Source organism: Electrona antarctica (assembly GCF_951216825.1).
Source record: "Electrona antarctica genome assembly, chromosome: 7".
Taxonomy (NCBI): Eukaryota; Metazoa; Chordata; class Actinopteri; order Myctophiformes; family Myctophidae; genus Electrona; species Electrona antarctica.
In genome coordinates this window covers 9,948,423-9,968,646 of record NC_136812.1, presented here as the reverse complement: position 1 = coordinate 9,968,646, position 20,224 = coordinate 9,948,423, and the positions used below count along the sequence as shown (strand labels likewise).

Genomic DNA, 20,224 nt, shown 5'->3' with positions numbered 1-20,224 from the left:
TATTTCAGTGCTTTGCGGCAAAGGTACCTGTCTAGCGTCAGGTGATACTTTTACCTTGCAATGGTTGAATGACAACACCTCTCTTTTTATCTCTGCAAAGACGAAAGGCAGTGAGGTCACGGACAATGGACATTATGTTGTATGTGTGTGTGTGTGTGTGTGTGTGTGTGTGTGTGTGTGTGTGTGTGCGTGCGTGCGTGCGTGCGTGCGTGCGTGTGTGCGTGCGTGCGACCGTGCGTGAGTGTGTGCGTGCGTCATGTGTGACTGTGAGAGACTGTGTGAAAAGCTTTGTATATTCTCCCTGTCGCCCACAACTTACACATCCCCTTTTTCGGTATAGTGTTGGGTGCTGGCACATATGCACACATGGCATCAACGCATGGTGTTGTGTGCTGGCACACTACACACTCTGTCTTTCTTTTTATCATTCATTTTTTAAGAGCCTGCCCAGGGACTACAGATGAAATTTAGCTTTGGCTAACTCTGGCCCATTTACATTGAGGTGAAAACTGACATGTTGATTAATGAGCTTTGTCCCTGTCAAATAAAAATAAATAAAATAAATCAAGGTGCAGCTACTTTACATACAGTTACACAAGTTCACCGATGTAACCATATGTACAGTATGTCAGACTTCTGCATTTCAGTACTTTGTTCATTGATTTGCTCAAAGGTCCTGGATCTGAGGGAACAAAGAAAAGCACTCTTTTCCCCTAATGTTTACAGAAGGTTTTCTTAAACAGTGGTTCCCAAACTTTTCAGGTCGAGGCCCAAAAGAGAGATTAGACGTTAGCCTGAGTCCCAAACTAGTGAAAATAGCAGATCTACAAGCGCACACTGCGTTGCTGCGCGATGTGTTTTGAGCTTCATGTAGATCAGCTATTTTCACTACTTCTCAAAGATTTGTTTTCTAATTTATGGAATTTCTTTGGATTTTTTTTACAATTTGTATTCATTTAATTCATGAAAGCTTTTTCTTTTTTTTGCGTTTTATTTTCTTGATTATTTAAATGTTTTGAAATTATAGTGACAAAGTCTAGGAAACCAAATGTCTAGGGACATTTACTCGTGACCCATACAATATGCTTCGTAGCATGACAAAAACACACCTGCACGGTCAGCTTGGGGCCAGCATATGACGTCATAACATGTGCTGGCCCCAAACATCGCACCTGGCCGAAAACATGACTTGCACGCTCTGCTTGCGCAAGTAATGATGAGGTAGCTGACAAATCAGTGTAACTTGGCCTGTGTGAAAATAATGCCTGGGTGATAATCAAAGAAATGACTGCTGTTCCCATCTGACTGTAATGTCAATTGTACCATACTGTACATGCTCACCTGTGTGAAAACACACACAGACATACAGAATTACAATAGCTTCCAGAGTTCGAGAACATCATATCTTTACTGAGTCATTCTGAGTGGAAACTGTGGGCCCTGTGGTTTTTCAATGTGCAATCTTCATTTCTCAGTATTCAGCAAAGTTCTACAGACAAAGGAAATTGGTAGCGATTTCAGACCAAATGTTCTCACCAGAGTGGTGAGAAAAGTGGTGAGAAAACTCGGTAGTCATTGCTTCTTTTCTACTTTTTGTTTGAGACAATTGGAACTCGTTCCAACACTGTAGGTGGCCATTTTGAATTTTGTCCATTACTCACTTCCTGTTTAAGATTTTTTTCGGCACCCCTTCTGGGATGTTTTAGGATGACCCAAGGGACATCTGTACCAAATTTCATGCTTTTATCCGCCGCGTAACGATTCTGACAATAATATCCCCTACTAAAATGGGTCCCGTACGTCCGACCCAGTGTTTGGGAACAATTGTTTTAAAACACTTAAACTATCACGACAATTTATTCCAGTTGTTTTCACTGACTCATTCCAGCAGTGGCCCTTTGAGTTCACTTCCAGGCAGCACATATACCCGTGTCAATGTGTACGCCGGTATAGTGACCAACTTTTGGACATTTCACACACAATCCTGTCCCACCCTGTGGGACATACATGGATCAGGGGCCCCGACAGAAGACATTCTATTCCATCTGTGTCATCCTTATCTGTGACTCCTCTGGTTTCTTAAACCATTTTGGGCGGGAACCCCTTTTGGTGTTATAATTTAGCTATTGAAAAATAGCAGATCTACAAGCTCATAGCGCGCCACCGAGTGGCGCGCTACGAGCTTGTAGGTCTGCTATTTTTGAAAAGTCGTGAAAATGTGGCACAAATCTTTGAATATATATTTCAGAGCGAACATTTTTAACAAAAATAATTGCTTCTGGGGGGTCCCTGGAACTACATATTTTGAGATGGGGGTCCGTGGCCCAATAGAGATAATTCTGGGGGTCCTTGACATGAAAAAGGTTGAGTACCACTAGACATAGAAACATGGTTTTCAGAAAAATTTTAGGATTTAGATTTTTAGATTTTAATCGACCTCAGTCCAAAATGGGTTAATGAAGAGGATGAAGTGCATAAAAGGAGATGGGATTGGACCGTCAGTGAGACTCTGTCATTCCTTTTCGTGTAACACCACTCGGCTCCAATGACAGAGGTCTGACCTATCTCACACACACAGTGGAAGATAGTCATGCTTCTTCTTCCTGATCAGGAAAAAACAATAACTAATCTAAGCTAGGAATGGGATATAGGAGGGGTTGGGTCATGTGATTCTCACCATATCAGTTTGCATAATTTCACAAAACCCTGGACAATTCTTTAGACTGACTTAATAAAAAAAATAAGTCTTCTGAAAGAATATACATTCAAAGATTTGTGCCGCATTTTCATGATTTTCCAAAAATAGCAGACCTACAAGCTCGTAGCGCGCCACTCTGTGGCCACTCTGTGGCGCGCTATGAGCTTGTAGATCTGCTATTTTTCAACATAATGCTTAGTTAAAACACCAAAAGGGGTTCCCGCTCAAAATGGGTTAAAACACCAAAAGGGGTTCCCGCCCAAAATGGGTTAAGTTGCACGTGTATGTTTGTTCTTTTGTATATTATTTTACTGTAATTTGGTAAAACCCTAAATGTAGGACAGAGAGAGCGACGGCGACTAGAAAGGCATGCAGAGACAACATTCCAGAGTGATCTTCAGTGGTTGATAAAGTACTCAAATGTATTACTAATAAGTAAAAGTATCAATACGGCAATACAGAACTACTCCGTTATTTACGAGTAAAAGTACACTATACAAAATTTACTTGAGTACAAAAGTTTTGGTATCAAAATCTAATTAAAGTATACCAAAAGTATAGAAAGTATAGGCCTATACTCATTCTGAAGAATGTCCCATTTCACAAGGTTCAAATGTATGCGACGCATTGCGAGCTTGTAGATCTGCTATTTTCCAATGGCCAGGGCTGAAGTGGTTAATGTATGTTGTTGTTGTTTGTAATAATAATCCAAATCTGCAGTTTTCAAATAAATGTAGTGGAGTAGAAGTACAACTATACGAGATGTAGTGGAGTAGAAGTATAGGAAATTGGAAATACTCAAGTAAAGTATATACAAATACCTCAAAATTGTACTTAAGTACAGTACTTACAGTAAGTAAAATGTGCTTAGTTACTTCCCACCACTGAGTTTGTGATATAGGCCGAATATGCAGATTATGCACATCCCTTCTCTAGATCTGGTGCTGAGCCAAATGCCCCACAGGTAGGCCCATCGATGGAGCCTAATAATAGTCAGTGACTCAAAGGTAACGCACATCTTCAAAGCTCTGTGTACCGTACAGCATGTGCCTTCTCTAATAGCCTAAACGTGTCAGGACCTGCAGCCACTGACACATCATCACACACGGGCATATACAAATTAAACGCTTATGCTCAAAAAAACAGTAAAATGACACGATCATAGGCAATATAAAGAAATGGTAAATGGTGCATTTATATAGCGCCTTATATCCAAGGCGCTTTACATAGATTGTGCATTACATTCACCCATTCACACACACTATACACATTCACACACCTATGCTGGAGGAAACCATGCATGGTTAAGGCACCAACCTGCACATCAGGAGCAATTAGTCTTGCTCAAGGACGACCGGGTTTGAACTGGGAACCTTTCGGTTGCCATCCGGTAACTCTACCCCTGAGCCACGAAGCCCCAAGAACCAAAATAGAATCTTGAGGCATCAACAGAAGAAAAAATAATAATATACACGTCACGATAATATATATATATATATAGAGAGAGAGAGAGAGAGAGAGAGAGAGAGAGAGAGAGAGAGAGCCTACATTTATTTATAGCAATCTAGTCTATAAATAAACAAAAAGTCCGTTAAAAAACGTTTCAGCATGACAAAGTGTGCATTGACCTCTCTCTCTCTCCTGAGTCCTGACTCATAATTGGTCTCTAACTGCTCAGTGGAGGGTTACTGCATCATGGAGAGGGATGCGGGACGGGTCCGCCCCGTATCCAGATGGGTGGCGTGAGAAGCGGGACGGTACAGTCAGAGAGAGTTGGGATAAAGTGAAGTCACCGTGCGTGGAGGAGTGGAGTGGAGTGAGTGAGAAAAGAGAAAAGTCCGCTAGAAAAGTTCAGCTTCTTAACCCGTATACATATATCGACAGCTCGGAGAACGATCTGTTGGCGTAAAAGCTGCTCTGCATCGTTTATAAGGACGAGATATGGAATTTCGACTTTATGTTGGAGACGCATGGAGGACCAACTTCTACTTTATGAGCGCACAAGAGGAATCGAGGTTCCAATCGCTGCGTGGAGTTGCTGCTGGGATGTAATATCAAAGTAAGGCTACAGCCAAATAACCCAAACAGGTAGGCCTGGGCCTGTCACATCTTATACTATAGCCTTTGGCAACCAACTCGTTTAAACAAGATTGGTGTAGATTTAGTAGAATGTTATGTCATTATCACGATTTCCCACGAAATGAGGCAGAAAGCTGCAGCTGGCTCCAGACAGACTTCTCAAACAGTAAGGCTACTCAAACTACCACAACTGCTCGGTAATGTTAATGGTGCTTATGTGAACAGTGACTTATTGCTCAGTACAACGTACACAATTAATTGAGTTTTGGTTTTGTTTAAAAAAGAGATAGTTAGCCAATATTTAAACATTTTTTTCGTTGTTGGCTGCGGGTTAATTGCACGATGTTAAATGCTTTAATCAAACAATTTATCATAAACATGATAACATCAATAGCATCCATGGTGTTACAATTAAAAACAGCAAACCTGAGTCTACTGTTTGTTCAAAGCTGTTGTGTGTTCAAAGTTTTAGGGCAACTAAGGCTACTCTCACCATCATAGTATAGTTGTTCTCAGTTAATTAATATTCACTCACTCTTCTATTAAATGTTATAAACGCCTCGAAATTAACAAATTAATAGGCTATTGATTTTAATTTAAGTAATTTAACGGACATATAATAGCCTGTTCTTTTTTTTCTTGTGCTGCGTTTTATTGACAGATCCTTGAAAGAGGCTGTGTTGTGATGAGATGCAACAAGTGGCATCGCTGCCAGTTCAAGTAGCCCCGCTTCCCTCCACCGTGTCCAGTGCTGTGGCGCCCTCTGCTGTGTAAACCGAGGAAGGCCAGGCCAAGCAGGTCAACATGGGCAACGTGGTAGAGGAAGGCATGAACGCCATCATCGTCACCCACTACAACCACTCGGGGAAGTGGGACCGGCCGCGGCGGAGCGAGGCCTGCAAGAAGGCCGTGCTGCTGCTCATCTGCGCGCTCATCGTGCTGGAGAACGTCACGGTGCTGCTGGCGCTGTGGCGCAACAAGCGCTTCCACAGCCGCATGTACTTCCTCATCGGCAACCTGGCGCTGTCCGACCTGCTGGCCGGCGTGGCCTACGTGGTCAACATCTTCACGTCGGGCCGCAACACCTTCTTCCTGACGCCGTCGCAGTGGCTGGCGCGCGAGGGCAGCATGTTCGTGGCGCTCAGCGCCTCCACGTTCAGCCTGCTGGCCATCGGCATCGAGCGGCACATGACCATGGTGCGCCTGCGGCCGTGCGAGACGGCGGGCCGCGGGCGGCTCCTGTGCCTTCTGGGCGCGTGCTGGGCCGTGTCGGTGCTGCTGAGCTCGCTGCCCAGCCTGGGCTGGAACTGCCGCGACGACCTGTCCTCCTGCTCCACTGTGCTGCCGCTCTACGCCAAGAGCTACGTGGCCTTCTGCATCAGCATCTTCAGCGCGCTGCTGGTGGCCATCGTCATCCTCTACATCCGCATCTACCGCCTGGTGACGTCCAGCGGCCGGCGGGTCAGCAGCAGGCCGTCGGAGCGCTCGCTGGCGCTGCTGCGCACCGTGGTGATCGTGCTGGGCGTGTTCGTGGTGTGCTGGGCGCCGCTGTTCCTGCTGCTCCTCCTGGACGTGGGCTGCAGGCCCGACGACTGCCCCGTGCTCTACCAGGTGGACTGGTTCATCGCGCTGGCCGTGCTCAACTCGGCCCTCAACCCGCTGATCTACACGCTGTCCAGCCGCGAGATGAGGGCCGCCTTCTTCCGGCTGCTCTGCTGCTGTCAGTCCAACCTGGAGTCCTCAATCCACAGCCCCATAGCCGGCGGCAACCCGCACCTGGGTGGCACCATTATCCCCACGGCGGAGAACAGCAAGACCAGCCTGGGTGGAGGAGGAGGAGGAGGGGGCGGCGTGGGTGCCAAGTCCACCTTGAACAGAGGAGGGAAGGTGCCCACATCTTTGAACTCCGACATTAAGAATAACATGGACCAGTCCACTCCCACCGCGATCCACCACCCCTCCGGGCCGGCTGACCTGCTGTCGGCCGTCCTGGTCAAGGCCGGGGCTCTGCCTTCTCTCGGCAAGTTCTGACTCAAATACTGAGCGTCGTGTGGAAAGCTGATCCGATGCCATTCTCCTGTTGTAAGAAAGACACTCTCTGAACTGTCGTTCGTATCATGGCAAAGAGTGAGTCACAAAAGGCGTTCAGCTATACGCAGGTCCACGAAGCTGTCTGCTTTAAATGGAGGGTTCATTTACAATGAAGATGCTCACACAAAGCCACTATACGTAGAACTAACTACAATATTATTCACCGCTGCGGAGTCATTGAAAAGAGTCTTACACACATTCATTCACATTTGTGTTCAAATTCATATGGAATGTGTTCAGCAGGTTGTTTGGGTGGATTAAGCCAGTGGTTTTCAACCAGCGGCTCCGGGGGGTCCTTGAGGGGGTTCCAGGGGGTCCCCAGCTAAATGATGGAAAGTTGGACCCTTAATAGATTTTTAACACTTGAGAATGAAAAATGAAACAAAATGGACCCTTCTGGGTCCATTTGGTTTCATTTTACACTCTCAAGAGTTCAATTATTTGTAAACAACTGCAGTTGTAAAATAAATATATAATTGTTATTTTGATCAACGTTTGCCTGTTATCTCTCCTATGGTACAAACATCAATACAGCATGGAATTGTGGACACAATCTTACCCAACGACGCAAGTTTTGGGTCTGAGAGGCTAAATCTCATCAAACGGTGGTCCGTGGCTGAAATACTGTAAATAATGGACCTCGATATGAAAAGGGTTGAAAACCACTGGATTAAGCAATGGCCAAAAGTATCTACATTCTGTACAGTATAGGTACAGTATAGGACATGGCTTAATCTATGTCTGTGAAAATGACCCTCGATTGTGCTTCAACGTAATGACAGACCATAATTTAATTGTGCGTTGCGTGTCAATAATATCATGCTTTTCTTTAAAAAGAAAATGTAAGAAACATTTTCTTTTAAAAGAAAACTAAATTATGGGCACTGTTTATTGCATGTGCTATGTATGTATTGTAAAAAAATATCAGCAGCTTTTCTTTCAATATATAGTCTGTAAACTATTTATTTTTCCATGAAAACCTTCAGTATTATGAACCATGTGGTATAATTTTTTGCCTTGTGTGCATAAAATCTGTCATGGTACAGGGAGCTGGATATTGATTTTGTTATGATTTGAGGTGTACTGTGAACGGGGAACTATGTCGCGAACCTCTCCACAGCGCACCGAGATGCCACTCACACTTCCACTAACCACTAGTGAGTAGGGGGTGTTGGATTTGAATTATTTAACCGCCAGTAGACTGTAAATGATATTTCAATCCTGGGCTGTGTAGTGCCCTAACACCATTACATATCAAACAAAATAAAAAAGTATATATACATTTTTCATGAGATGTTCATGTGTCTTTAGTTTGCCTTTTTGAGGGGCGCCAGCCCCTCCTATGTCCAGCTTTTGGTGTGTGCGCACAGACTTTGTTCTACACAAACAATACATCCCATTGACAGTGAATGGACCATTTTGAGTGTTTGTGTAAACACAAACATTGCGTAACACAAACATTGAAGACGAAGGTGAGGACGCAAATCCCGATTGGCCGAGAATGAGTATGATGATGTACGATGATAAGATCGCCCTCACTTCACACTGGTGTGATTTGTTTTTACCCTTTAGATCATCGACATATCTGCTCTCACTGGTCCAAGCCTCGCTTATTTGTTGGCACAAACCTGTATACAAAGGATAATTAGATCCAATCCTGTGTTTTTGTACAGAAATGTCTACTCTTAAGCTGCAACAGTTTACTGAAATATACACAATTTTAATCCATATGTTTTGCTGTCTGTGTAAGATGACGGCTCATATACGTCAGTCAGGTTAAGGATAATATTTAACCATAAACTGTAAGCATGTGCATTAATATGGACAGGGTCAAATAATCTGTCACGCTATCACATGATATCTAGACAAATAAAGAGGAATCTCATTAGGTTGAATTTGCTCCACTCATGGCAATTTAACACGGGGAGCTTGATGTTTCCTACACCAGCTGTGTGGGGATATTAATTATAATACTTCTTATCTTGGGAGGGGGAATTGATGTTTCAAAAAGGAAAATAAAATGGATTTGCTGAAACTTTAATTTCATGCAATATCTCAACTGTCTAGCACCCACTAAACTAACTGTGTTATCTCACGTTGCATACCTCGTCGTGGCAGTAAGCCAAAAACAAGCCACAGAAGAAATAATTCACAATTACTTTTTGCCTCAGTTTCATGAGAGCTTTATCACGCCGTTTTCCTGTGAGAAAATAGCTTTGTGGCCTTTATCCGGTTTCATTGCTAATAGTTATAGCAAGCGCAAGATGTCACTGGACGTTTAAAAGGCGCTTTACAATCAGTCTAAAGATGTATTCAAACAATAGCAGCATAAATTGATAAAATATCTCAAGGTAAATTATAGAGGAAAGTGGGGAGAACTTTGCCGACACTGAACTAAATCTGAGCTCAGTGAGGTCACACACTGGGTTAATTTACGACTTGATTGAAAAACAACCTGTACTTTCTCCATATTTGTACAGAGAGACCATATTATTATTATATGCCACAGCAATAGATGTTTGTTTGAACTGCCACCGCAATGGGGTTTAATTTATAGGCTACTACCTGACGGACGAATGACCTATTGTTGTACCAGGGTATGTTGTCGTTCAGGTGACATTTCAACTGGCAGGATCGGATAAGCCCTGACAGTCTGGCATTTCAGACTCACCTCGCTGAAAGGATGCGTCTCTCTCCTCCCCGGCGCCAATTCGGAGGAAAATGTCAGTTAACTGCTGGGTACGTGCTGAAGCTCCACAGCGTAAAGGCCAACGTAGGCTTTGTATGGAACATTGCAGTGAGCTCCAACTGATGGTGGTCTTAAAAGACATCCGAGACATCACAGGACATCAAAGCGTTGACTTAACCTCGCTGACTGCCTCATCTCCATGCTTCTACTTAACATCATCATCATCTTCCTTAGATAAAGATGTCTTACGGGGCAACAGAAATGTACAAATCATTAGTAAATTGCTATGAGAAGTCATACTATATAGCAAATGTGTCAACATACAATATACAGTTGAAAGACAATCTACAATTTCAATACAAAAGACAATTTACATTTAAATTGAATTTAATATTATACTTTCAATATTATACAGCATTTATGTTCATAAATAGTTTATATCCATCTAACGTCAATTCCTTTTCACCATTGGCCTCTGCCAAGCCATCATAAACAGTCGCATGCGCTAACTGGGTCATACACCTTAATAAATCATGTTAACTAAATAGGCGTCGCCGGCCTTCTTTGAGGGACTTAGACATGGTGGATTTGTGTCATTCTCCCAGCACAATGTCTATTTGCATATGACTAATGCGAACACGACGGAGGACAAGAGAATCACAACACCCTATGCCGCCATGATCCTGGCTTTACTCTGCCGTGGTGCGTGTGTGCGTGTGTGTGTGTGTGTGTGTGTGTGTGTGTGCGCGCATGTATACGTGTGTGTGTGTGTGTGTGTGCGTGCGTTGCATTTGTGTAGGTGTTTGTGTGCGGGTGTGCGTGCAGAACAAAGGCTCCATCTGGTCTGGGAGTGTGAATGTGCCAGTATGAAGCCGTCCTGTGTTTTTCTCTTTTGAAGCAGCTCCGAGGTGAAGAGGGGCCAGCCGGGCAGCGGGCGAGGGGGCTTCTGAAGTGACGTTCTGATGAAGGTTTTGCTTCTCCCTCACAGCAGAGCCCCACGCTCATCCCGCTGAAGCCATTCTCTTGTCCACAGCTGAATCCCACCCCCCATTCACCAGAGGAGACAGACACACATTCATCTGGCGTGTGGTGAAGCACCACCTCCTGCCTGCGGCTCTTCAAGCCAACACAGTGTAATTGCTTTTGGAACAACAAAAGTGGAGACCCCGGCAGAGCTTTCGGTGATGGAAGGAGGGGTGTGTCAAAGGTCAGACCCTGGCAGGATATTGAAAGATCCGGCTGTGATTTGGACTGGTGTGTGTGTGTGAACGCCAATCATGCGGATTTGGGGATGCACATTGGAACGGTGTGTGTCTGTGTCCATCCATCCATCCATCTTCAACCGCTTATCCGTAGTCGGGTCGCGGGGGCAACAGCTCCACCAGAGTGCTCCAGACTTCCCTCTCCAGAGCAACATTAGTGACTTCCTCCTGGGGGATTCTGAGACGTTCCAAGGCCAGTGAGTCGATGTGTTTCCTCCAACTGCGCCTTGGTCTGGCCCGGGGTCTCCTCCCAGTGTCTGTGTGTGTTTTAAAAAGAAATGTGTCCAGTATATAATGTTATTGAGGTATCTAAAGAGCACAGTGTGTGTTTTGTTTAGGGTGAGTTTGTGTGCACGCATCCACCTGGGTGACGGCAGACTGCTGGGCGAGCGCTGGCGCTTTGGCATGGGGGTCAGATTAACATATGGAATGAATTCTGTACTGGCCATATATGGAGCATTGATTGTACAGCGTTTGGTGAGGTCAGATCAACATATGGAATGTCAGAACAGGAAGGACGGGTGGGGAAGGATCAACAGATGGAATGTCAGAACAGATCAGCTCCATATATGGAGATCTAAGGGTTTGAGGTCAGATGTAGAGTTCCGGCTCCATATACGCAGATCTAGGTGATGATCCAGTCTTCTCCATGTATGGTTATCCAGGGTTAGATGAGGTCAGTGTCGTGATCTTCATATATGGAGCTGACCATATATGGTGGCGTGACGTGTCACGAGACGCGATGTCACGAGGCGTGACCATATACGGAGGCGTGATGTCACAGCGCGTGACCACTGACCATATATGGAGGCGTGATGTTACGAGGCGTGACCATATAATATATAAATATACGCCTTGTGACATCACACCTCCATATTATGGAGGTGTGATCTGATGTCACGAGGCGTGACCATATATTGAGGCGACTAACTAACTGAGAGATGTAGGTTTTCATAGTAAATGCGACCTACAGTTGCAATAACCCATTTCTTCACCCAGTGATAATTGTGTAATCCTGGGCGCTACACTCCCTCTGCCAAATCGGGAGAGACTGACCTCATTCTTCCTTCAATGCATGAAGAGTCCAAGCCGCTTCTTTTCACCTGACAGGGGGGAGTTTCTCCGGTTGGATGTAGCGCGTGGAAGGAACACGTTATTCCGACTAGTTCCTTTCCCTCCATCAGGCACCCCGGCTGGCCAGTGGGAGGCAGTATAGAGACCAGGTTTAGTGCATGTTTTTTGTGAGGGTACCTACCCTAGGGGACACGGGGAGAACATGCAAACTCCACACAGAAAGGCCCTTTCGCCAACCCACCTAACTGACTGGGCAGTGTGCGAGAACCGGTTAACACAGGCTGTGTGTGACTAATTGACAGTCTCGCGATGACAGTCTATACTTACTGTACATAAACGTACTCTGCTCTTTACGATACACCAATGAAATTACAGTGTGCACGTCGGAAAAACAAGACATAAGTTCTTGAACCGACACATGAGGTCGCAATCATTCAAAATAAATAGTGTTTGTCCTCTCATCAGGGGTCATCACTATGCTGGCTTGTGGTGGACATTTTGGTCAACATTCATTTTTGCTACGAACATACTGTACAAAATGAGTGGACAATAATATGACCAGAGACACATGAAGAGCTAGCCCTGAATGGCCTTACGGTTCCATCCCTACACTCTCAAAGTTAAGTTGGTCTTTGCAAATAAAACATTTGAGAACGAGTTGGACTCCTAATATACTGTATGCCAGGGGTTCTCAACCCGTGGGTCGCGACCCCTCGGGGGGTCGCCAAATTAGTTTAGGGGGTCCCCAAATTATTAAAAAAAAAAAGAATCTTTTTTTTTTCCACGGTTTTTCAAAAATAGCAGACCTACAAGCTCGTAGCGCGCCACTCGGTGGCGCGCTATGAGCTTGTAGATCTGCTATTTTTCAATAGCTAAATTATAACATAATGCTTAAAACACCAAAAGGGGTTCCCGCCCAAAATGGGTTAAGGTTATTGTAGCAGTCAATTTATATTGGGGGTCGGGAGGGGGCGGGACGGGGGTCCCGAGACATTGCCAAAGCATTTCCGGGGGTCCCCGGCCAAAAACGTTGAGAACCCCTGCTGTATGCAACAGTGTTGTGGTAAATAAGTGCCATATTCTGAAGAAAACCTGGAGACTTGACATGCAGTCATTAATTAGGTCTCATGATCACAATAAGAACATTATAATGGTATGTAAAACAGAAAATCAAATGTTTTCCACAGACCAGACCAAGTCTTTAGCCACGCACGGACACATTTGTCCATGTATGGACATGATATTGATGACCCCTGCCTCACATTGACTGCAATGCATTCCATAATACAGGCTACAGCTTGCCTTGCAGTGCGTTGAACCGGCCAGCTGGGAATTACCAGACCAAGAAATTGACAATTATGCAGTTTCCTTATTTACATTACGTAGCCTTGATGTGGCCGGCCTGTGACGGCTATGATGTATGACTCCAAATTTGGGCAGGTTTTCAGTCCAATCCGAGCCCCACTGACTGACATGAAAGTTAGAGTTAAAGGTGTATTCAGTGATTTCACTCAAGTCAAATATCACTATTTTTTTGTTTTGTTGTGATAATCTTCCCTACTATAGAGTGTCTGACCATATAAGGAGTTCCTCCCTTTCCCCAGTTAACCCCTGGGGTCAAAAAACGTCAGGTTTCGTTTTTGGCTAGGTGGCCCAACCTTCATCCAATCAGGATAGAGAGGGGCCTTCCGCCAATCACGATCGAGCAGGGCAGGCCTTGTTGTGCGTGCTGTTGGCATGTCGCGTGTCCCCCCACTGTAGAGCGTGCACATCTTGTTACCGGGGCGGACCAGGGTTTTTTCTAAATCACTGAATGCTCCTTTAAATATTTCAGTATAAAACATATAGCCAACTGTCAGTGCAGGAGATTAGCTCCAAACCAACAACAGGGGGAAGAAATGCAGAGGAAAAAGACACACTGAAATAGATAACCGGCTTCAAATGACATTCAATTACAGATAGGTGGCAGGAGTGGATAAGCAATCATTGTTCTACACTCACACTCTTTAGCAGCAAAAGCCCCCTGAAAGCACGCACGCACGCACGCGCACGCACGCACGCACGCACGCACGCGTGCACGCACGCACGCACACACACACACACACACACACACACACACACACACACACACACACACACACACACACACACACACACACACACACACACACACACACACACACACACACACACACGAAACAGTTTAGAAACCAAAGTGGTTTTACTGTACTCCAAGACACTGGTTCCCAAACACTGGGTCGGGACCCATTTGTGGGTCATGGACACATTTTTATGGGTCCCTTTATTAATTTTCCTTTCCATTTTGTTTTTAATTATGTCAAAACATTTTCTAAGTAAAAAAAATCACAAAAAAGCAAAGATTGTCATGATTTAAAAACCAAAATTCAATCCATAAATTAGAAACCAAAATGTTTAAGAAGTAAAAAAAAAAAATTGCCGATCTACAAGCTCACAATGTGGGGCGAAGTGACGTGTTGTGAGGTTGTAGATCTGCTGTTTTCACTAGTTTGGGTCCCGAGCAAACGTCTTTTGGGTCTTGAGCTAAAAACTTTCTTCCCATCTAATATTGAACCAGTTCAGTCCTAATATTGAACCAGTTCAGTCCTAATATTGAACCAGTTCAGTCCTAATATTGAACCAGTTCAGTCCTAATATTGAACCAGCTCAGTCCTAATATTGAACCAGTTCAGTCCTAATATCGAACCAGTTCAGAGTTTCAGAATCAGAACCCTAAAAGTTGGTTCTGAACTGGAACCAAAACATGGCTGCCAGTTCCGTGAAAGCACCAATTAAGGTCCTAACAATCTGGAACAGATTATTGGAACAGATTCAGTTCTAGAACCAAAGTTATTTTGGTGGAAAAGGGGCCTAAAAAGAGGTCTTCACATTACTCTTCACTTCCATAGTCCCCGTCCCCCGTCCCCCTCCCAGCTGCAGCTGTTACCTCTCTCTCTCTCCAGCCCATCTCTCATTGCAGTCTCTAGGGCCAGGCAGGCATGCAGGCAGCATGCTCACACCTGCTCACACTGGCATTCAACCTATATGGCATCCATCCATGCCTCCGCCACAACTGCAGGGGATTAGCATGTCTGGGACGGGGGGATATGTGAGAGGGCAGTGTATGTGGCTACGGTCCGACATGCTGTTTCCTACTGTCGTCGTGGAGTAGCGTGTCACGCGCGCCGCCCCCACAGTTGGTTTTTTGGTCCCCGACCCAGTCGGCGAGCCGTGGGTTTACCAGCCGGCGCTGATCCTCTTGTGTAACAGACTAGAGTTTTGCGAGGTGGTGCTACACAAAGTATACAATCCTCAGTGTGCATTTAACGCGAGGGTACAAATGCGACAAAATTGACCCTTGAGGGGTTCAAGAGTTACTAATAAGGCCTTCTAAATCCTGACCTACATTTTGTGGAAAAACTTCAAATATTTACTCAAAAAGTATGAACCAATCCGTACCTCTCTCTCCCCTCCATCTCTCTCGGCTCCCTCTTTCTCTCCCCCCTCTCTCTCTCTCTCTCTCTCTCTCATTCCCCCCTCTCTCTCTCTCTTCCGGCTCCCTTCTCTCCCCCGGCTCCCTTCTCTCTCCCCCGGCTCCCTTCTCTCTCCCCCGGCGCCCTTCTCTCTCCCCTTTGTCTCTCTCTCCCGGCTCCCTTCTCTCTCCCCCGGCTCCCTTCTCTCTCCCCTTTGTCTCTCTCTCCCGGCTCCCTTCTCTCTCTTCCGGCTCCCTTCTCTCCCCCGGCTCCCTTCTCTCTCCCCCGGCTCCCTTCTCTCTCCCCCGGCTCCCTTCTCTCTCCCCCGGCGCCCTTCTCTCTCCCCTTTGTCTCTCTCTCCCGGCTCCCTTCTCTCTCCCCCGGCTCCCTTCTCTCTCCCCCGGCGCCCTTCTCTCTCCCCTTTGTCTCTCTCTCCCGGCTCCCTTCTCTCTCCCCCGGCTCCCTTCTCTCTCCCCTTTCTCTCTCTCTCCCGGCTCCCTTCTTCTGTCTCCCTTCTGTCTCTCTCCCTCTCTCTCTCTGCTCCCTTCTCTCTCCCCTTTCTCTCTCTCTCTCGGCTCCCTCTTTCTCTCCCCCCCTCTCTCTCTCTCTCTCTCTCTCTCTTCCGGCTCCCTTCTCTCCCCCGGCTCCCTTCTCTCTCCCCTTTCTCTCTCTCTCCCGGCTCCCTTCTCTCTCCCCTTTCTCTCTCTCTCCCGGCTCCCTTCTTCTGTCTCCCTTCTGTCTCTCTCCCTCTCTCTCTCTGCTCCCTTCTCTCTCTCCCGGCTCCCTTCTCTCTCTCTCTCCTTTCTCTCTCTCTCTCTCCCGGCTCCCTTCTCTCTCCCCTTTCTCTCTCTCTCCCGGCTCCCTTCTCTCTCCCCTTTCTCTCTCTCTCCCGGCTCCCTTCTCTCTCCCCTTTCTCTCTCTCTCCCGGCTCCCTTCTCTCTCCCCTTTCTCTCTCTCTCCCGGCTCCCTTCTCTCTCCCCTTTCTCTCTCTCTCCCGGCTCCCTTCTCTCTCCCCTTTCTCTCTCTCTCCCGGCTCCCTTCTCTCTCCCCTTTCTCTCTCTCTCCCGGCTCCCTTCTCTCTCCCCTTTCTCTCTCTCTCCCGGCTCCCTTCTCTCTCCCCTTTGTCTCTCTCTCCCGGCTCCCTTCTTCTGTCTCCCTTCTGTCTCTCTCCCTCTCTCTCTCTGCTCCCTTCTCTCTCTCTCCTTTCTCTCTCTCTCTCTCCCGGCTCCCTTCTCTCTCCCCTTTCTCTCTCTCTCCCCTGGCTCCCTTCTCTCTCCCCTTTCTCTCTCTCTCTCTCCCTTCTCTCTCTCCCGGCTCCCTTCTCTCTCCCCCTTCTCCCTCTCCCGGCTCCCTTCTCTCTCTCTCCTTTCTCTCTCTCTCTCTCCCAGCTCCCTTCTCTCTCTCCCCTGGCTCCCTTCTCTCTCCCCTTTCTCTCTCTCTCTCTCCCTTCTCTCTCTCCCGGCTCCCTTCTCTGTCTCCCTTCTGTCTCTCTCCCCCTTCTATCTGCCACTTATATATAACGGGTAGTAGGCACTCGACAGAGTGCAGTTCTAGTTAAATATGTTATATGTTGCTATATAATGTACCTTGAAATGGGGGTTCCTGTCTTGAAGCGTAAAAACCCCAAGATGGATTCCCGTCCTAAATGGGTTAATAAGGTGTCGGTCATCATTATTGTAATGAATGGAGTGGACAGTAGGCCTTCTTTGAAGTTTGAAGGTCAACATTTTACATTTTGTCTACTAACCCTGTATGTGTGTACAGTAGGTGGCGTGTGCGTGTGCGTGTGTGTGCGCGTGCGCGTGTGTGCACACAAGCGTGGGACTGTGCGACAGTTCCTTTGGCTCAACAACAGTGATCACAGGTGTTTGTTCCTCCGAGCTTCTCCGACAGATTACCGGCTGCTGTCTCTGCATAATCATCGACACACACCACGGATCTCATATTACATAGGCTACACACATTCTGATAAGACAGCTGCGCACACGCACACACCATATTTTACACCCCAGTAGATACAACGATGGGATGATGGTGACATTTGTTCCAGCCTACAGTACAACCCACGTGGGGGGGATAAAAACAGCCTCACACACACAGTACTGTTTACATCCTCCGTCAATGGATGTGCCATATAAGCTATCAAACAGAGACAAAAACATCATATATTACAGCTTATACTTGCCGTATACTTGTGCGTACATATAATAAATGAGTGCTATAGCTGTGCTCCAAAACAACAGGCAGGCAGGCAGGCGCTGCATGCCTGGGAGCATTGTTTATGCCACAGGGTCTGATTTCCTACATGTTGCACTGCCTGCCAGTGTCATTACTATTCATGTCTGTCCCAAGGGGAGCCATGTCTGAGCAATGGGAGTACAGCAGGTCCCCTTCCTATCCAACTGTCTCACACACTGTCTCACACACCCACACACACGCACACACACACGCACGCACTGGTTTCCTTTCCACCATCCAGATATATATAGTAAGTTACCATCGAGGGTTTTCAGCAACAAACCCCCGAGCCTATACTGTATATGTCACAGTAAAAAAAAAAATCATCCGCTTTTACTTCAATTCGGTGAACTGAAGAAATGTTAACAGTCCACGTTGTTTTAACATGAAAACATTTCAACAATTGTAACAAGAGTTACAATTCAATAATTGAGGATGTTACCGTGCGGGCGAGCAAAAGCAGTGTCTCATCTTAAAAACAACACTTGCTTTCATCTACGCTTTTTTGCAGCTGTGAAGCACTTTATAACTTTGTTGAAAGGCTCTCTCTATGAATAAAAGATTACCACTATTTGATATAATAATAACTCAATGGTTTTCGACACATATAGCGTTTTGAGGAGCATCCTGGGATCTCTTCCCTTCCACTCATCACTTCCCCTTTGCTTTCTCCCAAATTCCCACTCCCCCCCCCCCCCCCACCCATTTATTTCACCCAATTTTCCCTTTCCTCTCCATTCTTTGTCTCAGTCTCTCCTCTCTCTCTCCTCCCCACTCTTTCCAACTTGTCTCTCTCCTATCCTCAGAGAGTGTGATCCAGCTCGTCTCCTCTCTCTCTCCTCTCCCTCCGTCACGCGGGTAATCAGCCGCCACACTATTTCATTTGGCTCCGTAATGAAAGCAATCCCGGCGCTTTTCACTGCAGCGCACCCCAAATAATGAGGACCCGCCTCCCCCTCCTGCTCCTCTACCCCCCCCCCCCCCCCTTCCATCTCTCCCTCCTCCCACTTCCCCTGCTGTTAATAGATGGATGAGAGCCTGTGTGTGTGTATGTGTGTGTGAGCATGTGTGCACGTGTTGGAGTATATAAAGTCTGCAGTCCCTCCAGGTCCTTTGTCTAACCACTCCACTCTGTTTGGTTTCAGGAACTCACACAATATGGAGTGTGCATTTCACTCTGTTTGGTGTCAGGATGGAACCCTCACAATATGGAGTGTGCATTCCACTTTGAACACTCCACATTTTACAGTGCAGTGTCTAGTCTATTAAACACGAGAAGCGGGCATACAAACAGAGCCAAAACACCCAGTGCTATATTCTGTGCCACCCATTACCCCTTAACTTATTTGCCATTTTTGAACTATTTTGAAAAACCCTTTAAAATAGTTCAAATAGCCGATCTACAAGCTCACAATGCGTCACGTTGTGCTAGCTTTGAATATTCTTTAAAATGTTTTGAAACATTTCACCCGTAACGTCATGGCCAAACTCGGGAAGCCAAGTTGAAATTGGTTAAAAGAGAACGAAGCATTATTGCACAATGCACTTCCGTTTAGAAAGGCTTTATTGATGTGCCCATGGATGCACATGCAGCAGGTAAAATGGGCCAACCAATCTTCAGCACATGCAGCAGGTAAAATGGGCCAACCAATCTTCCTAGTACTACAGTGACAGAATGAGACCATGATATTCAATGAACACATGTCTGGACTTAAAGCACAGCTGACGTAGACACTGGTCTGGTAGAAAATGTGGTTGAATTGTGATTATTATTATTTCTTACTTTTTAAGTATACTTTTCTAGAGCACGGAAGCTCTGATCATGAACAAGCGATAAAGCGGAAGTGAAGCTCCACTTGTGTTTCGTCTTTACCGTCACGCAAATGTATCCTAATTTAAATCGAAATATAAGCACATAGCTTGCTGCTTAGCAGAAATGAAATGCAAAAAAATGTAATGTAAAGATATTTTAAAATATATTTTTGTGAACGGAAATGGCAGCTTCCTTGCTCGGATCTTGTAGTTTTGGAGGTGTAGTTCCAGACTCAATATAGCATTCAGAGATTGTAGTTCCAGACTCAATATAGCATTCAGAGATTGTAGTTCCAGACTCAATATAGCATTCAGAGATTGTAGTTCCAGACTCAATATAGCATTCAGAGATTGTAGTTCCAGACTCAATATAGCATTCAGAGATTGTAGTTCCAGACTCAATATAGCATTCAGAGATTGTGGAATAGTTTTCTGGCCACGCGAGACTACCCAATTATGGACGTGTTCATAATAGCTGAACATGAGGAGAAAATAGTCAAACTCTGGAGTTTGCCAATGAAGGGTTTAAGTGGTTAATCTGCGATGCACTGCAACCAGGCAGTGACATTCGGAATCCATTATAGACGCTGCATTACACTGATGCATGTAATCGACTGAGATCTAAGGAAAGAATATACCATCAAAGACATCTTTGCAGGATTGGTGAGAGAGATCCAACATTCACAACGGTTCTCAGACCGATCGATGGTTTCTGGATTAGTATTCCTTTTAGTTTTGGACGTGGCTCATGGCCGACATACAGATCTTATAGAAATAGGTCAATTGCAGC

General features: G+C 45.8%; 2 protein-coding genes across 3 annotated transcripts in view; one reads left to right on the top strand and one right to left on the bottom strand.

Annotated features, from left to right (window-relative positions):
* Nucleotides 1-4,531: 4,531 nt before the first annotated feature.
* Nucleotides 4,532-7,153, top strand: s1pr3a (sphingosine-1-phosphate receptor 3a). 2 transcript variants are annotated; one of them, XM_079505886.1, is made up of 2 exons: nt 4,532-4,786; nt 5,439-7,153. In XM_079505886.1, the coding sequence occupies exon 2, from the start codon at nt 5,582-5,584 to the stop codon at nt 6,806-6,808; it is 1,227 nt and encodes a 408-aa protein (XP_079362012.1). In that variant the 5' UTR covers nt 4,532-4,786; nt 5,439-5,581; the 3' UTR covers nt 6,809-7,153. The 2 variants fall into 2 exon arrangements, with proteins under 2 accessions (XP_079362012.1, XP_079362013.1); XM_079505887.1 differs by having other exon boundaries at nt 4,532-4,943.
* Nucleotides 7,154-10,150: 2,997 nt separating this feature from the next.
* Nucleotides 10,151-20,224, bottom strand: part of LOC306927366 (SH2 domain-containing adapter protein D-like) — a gene marked incomplete at its 3' end in the record, with an annotated part of 55,298 nt that continues 45,224 nt past the window's right edge. The window contains exon 8 of the mRNA XM_079507077.1: nt 10,151-10,184. Coding sequence (XP_079363203.1) covers nt 10,151-10,184 — 34 coding nt within the window. The remainder of the gene's footprint in view (nt 10,185-20,224) is intronic.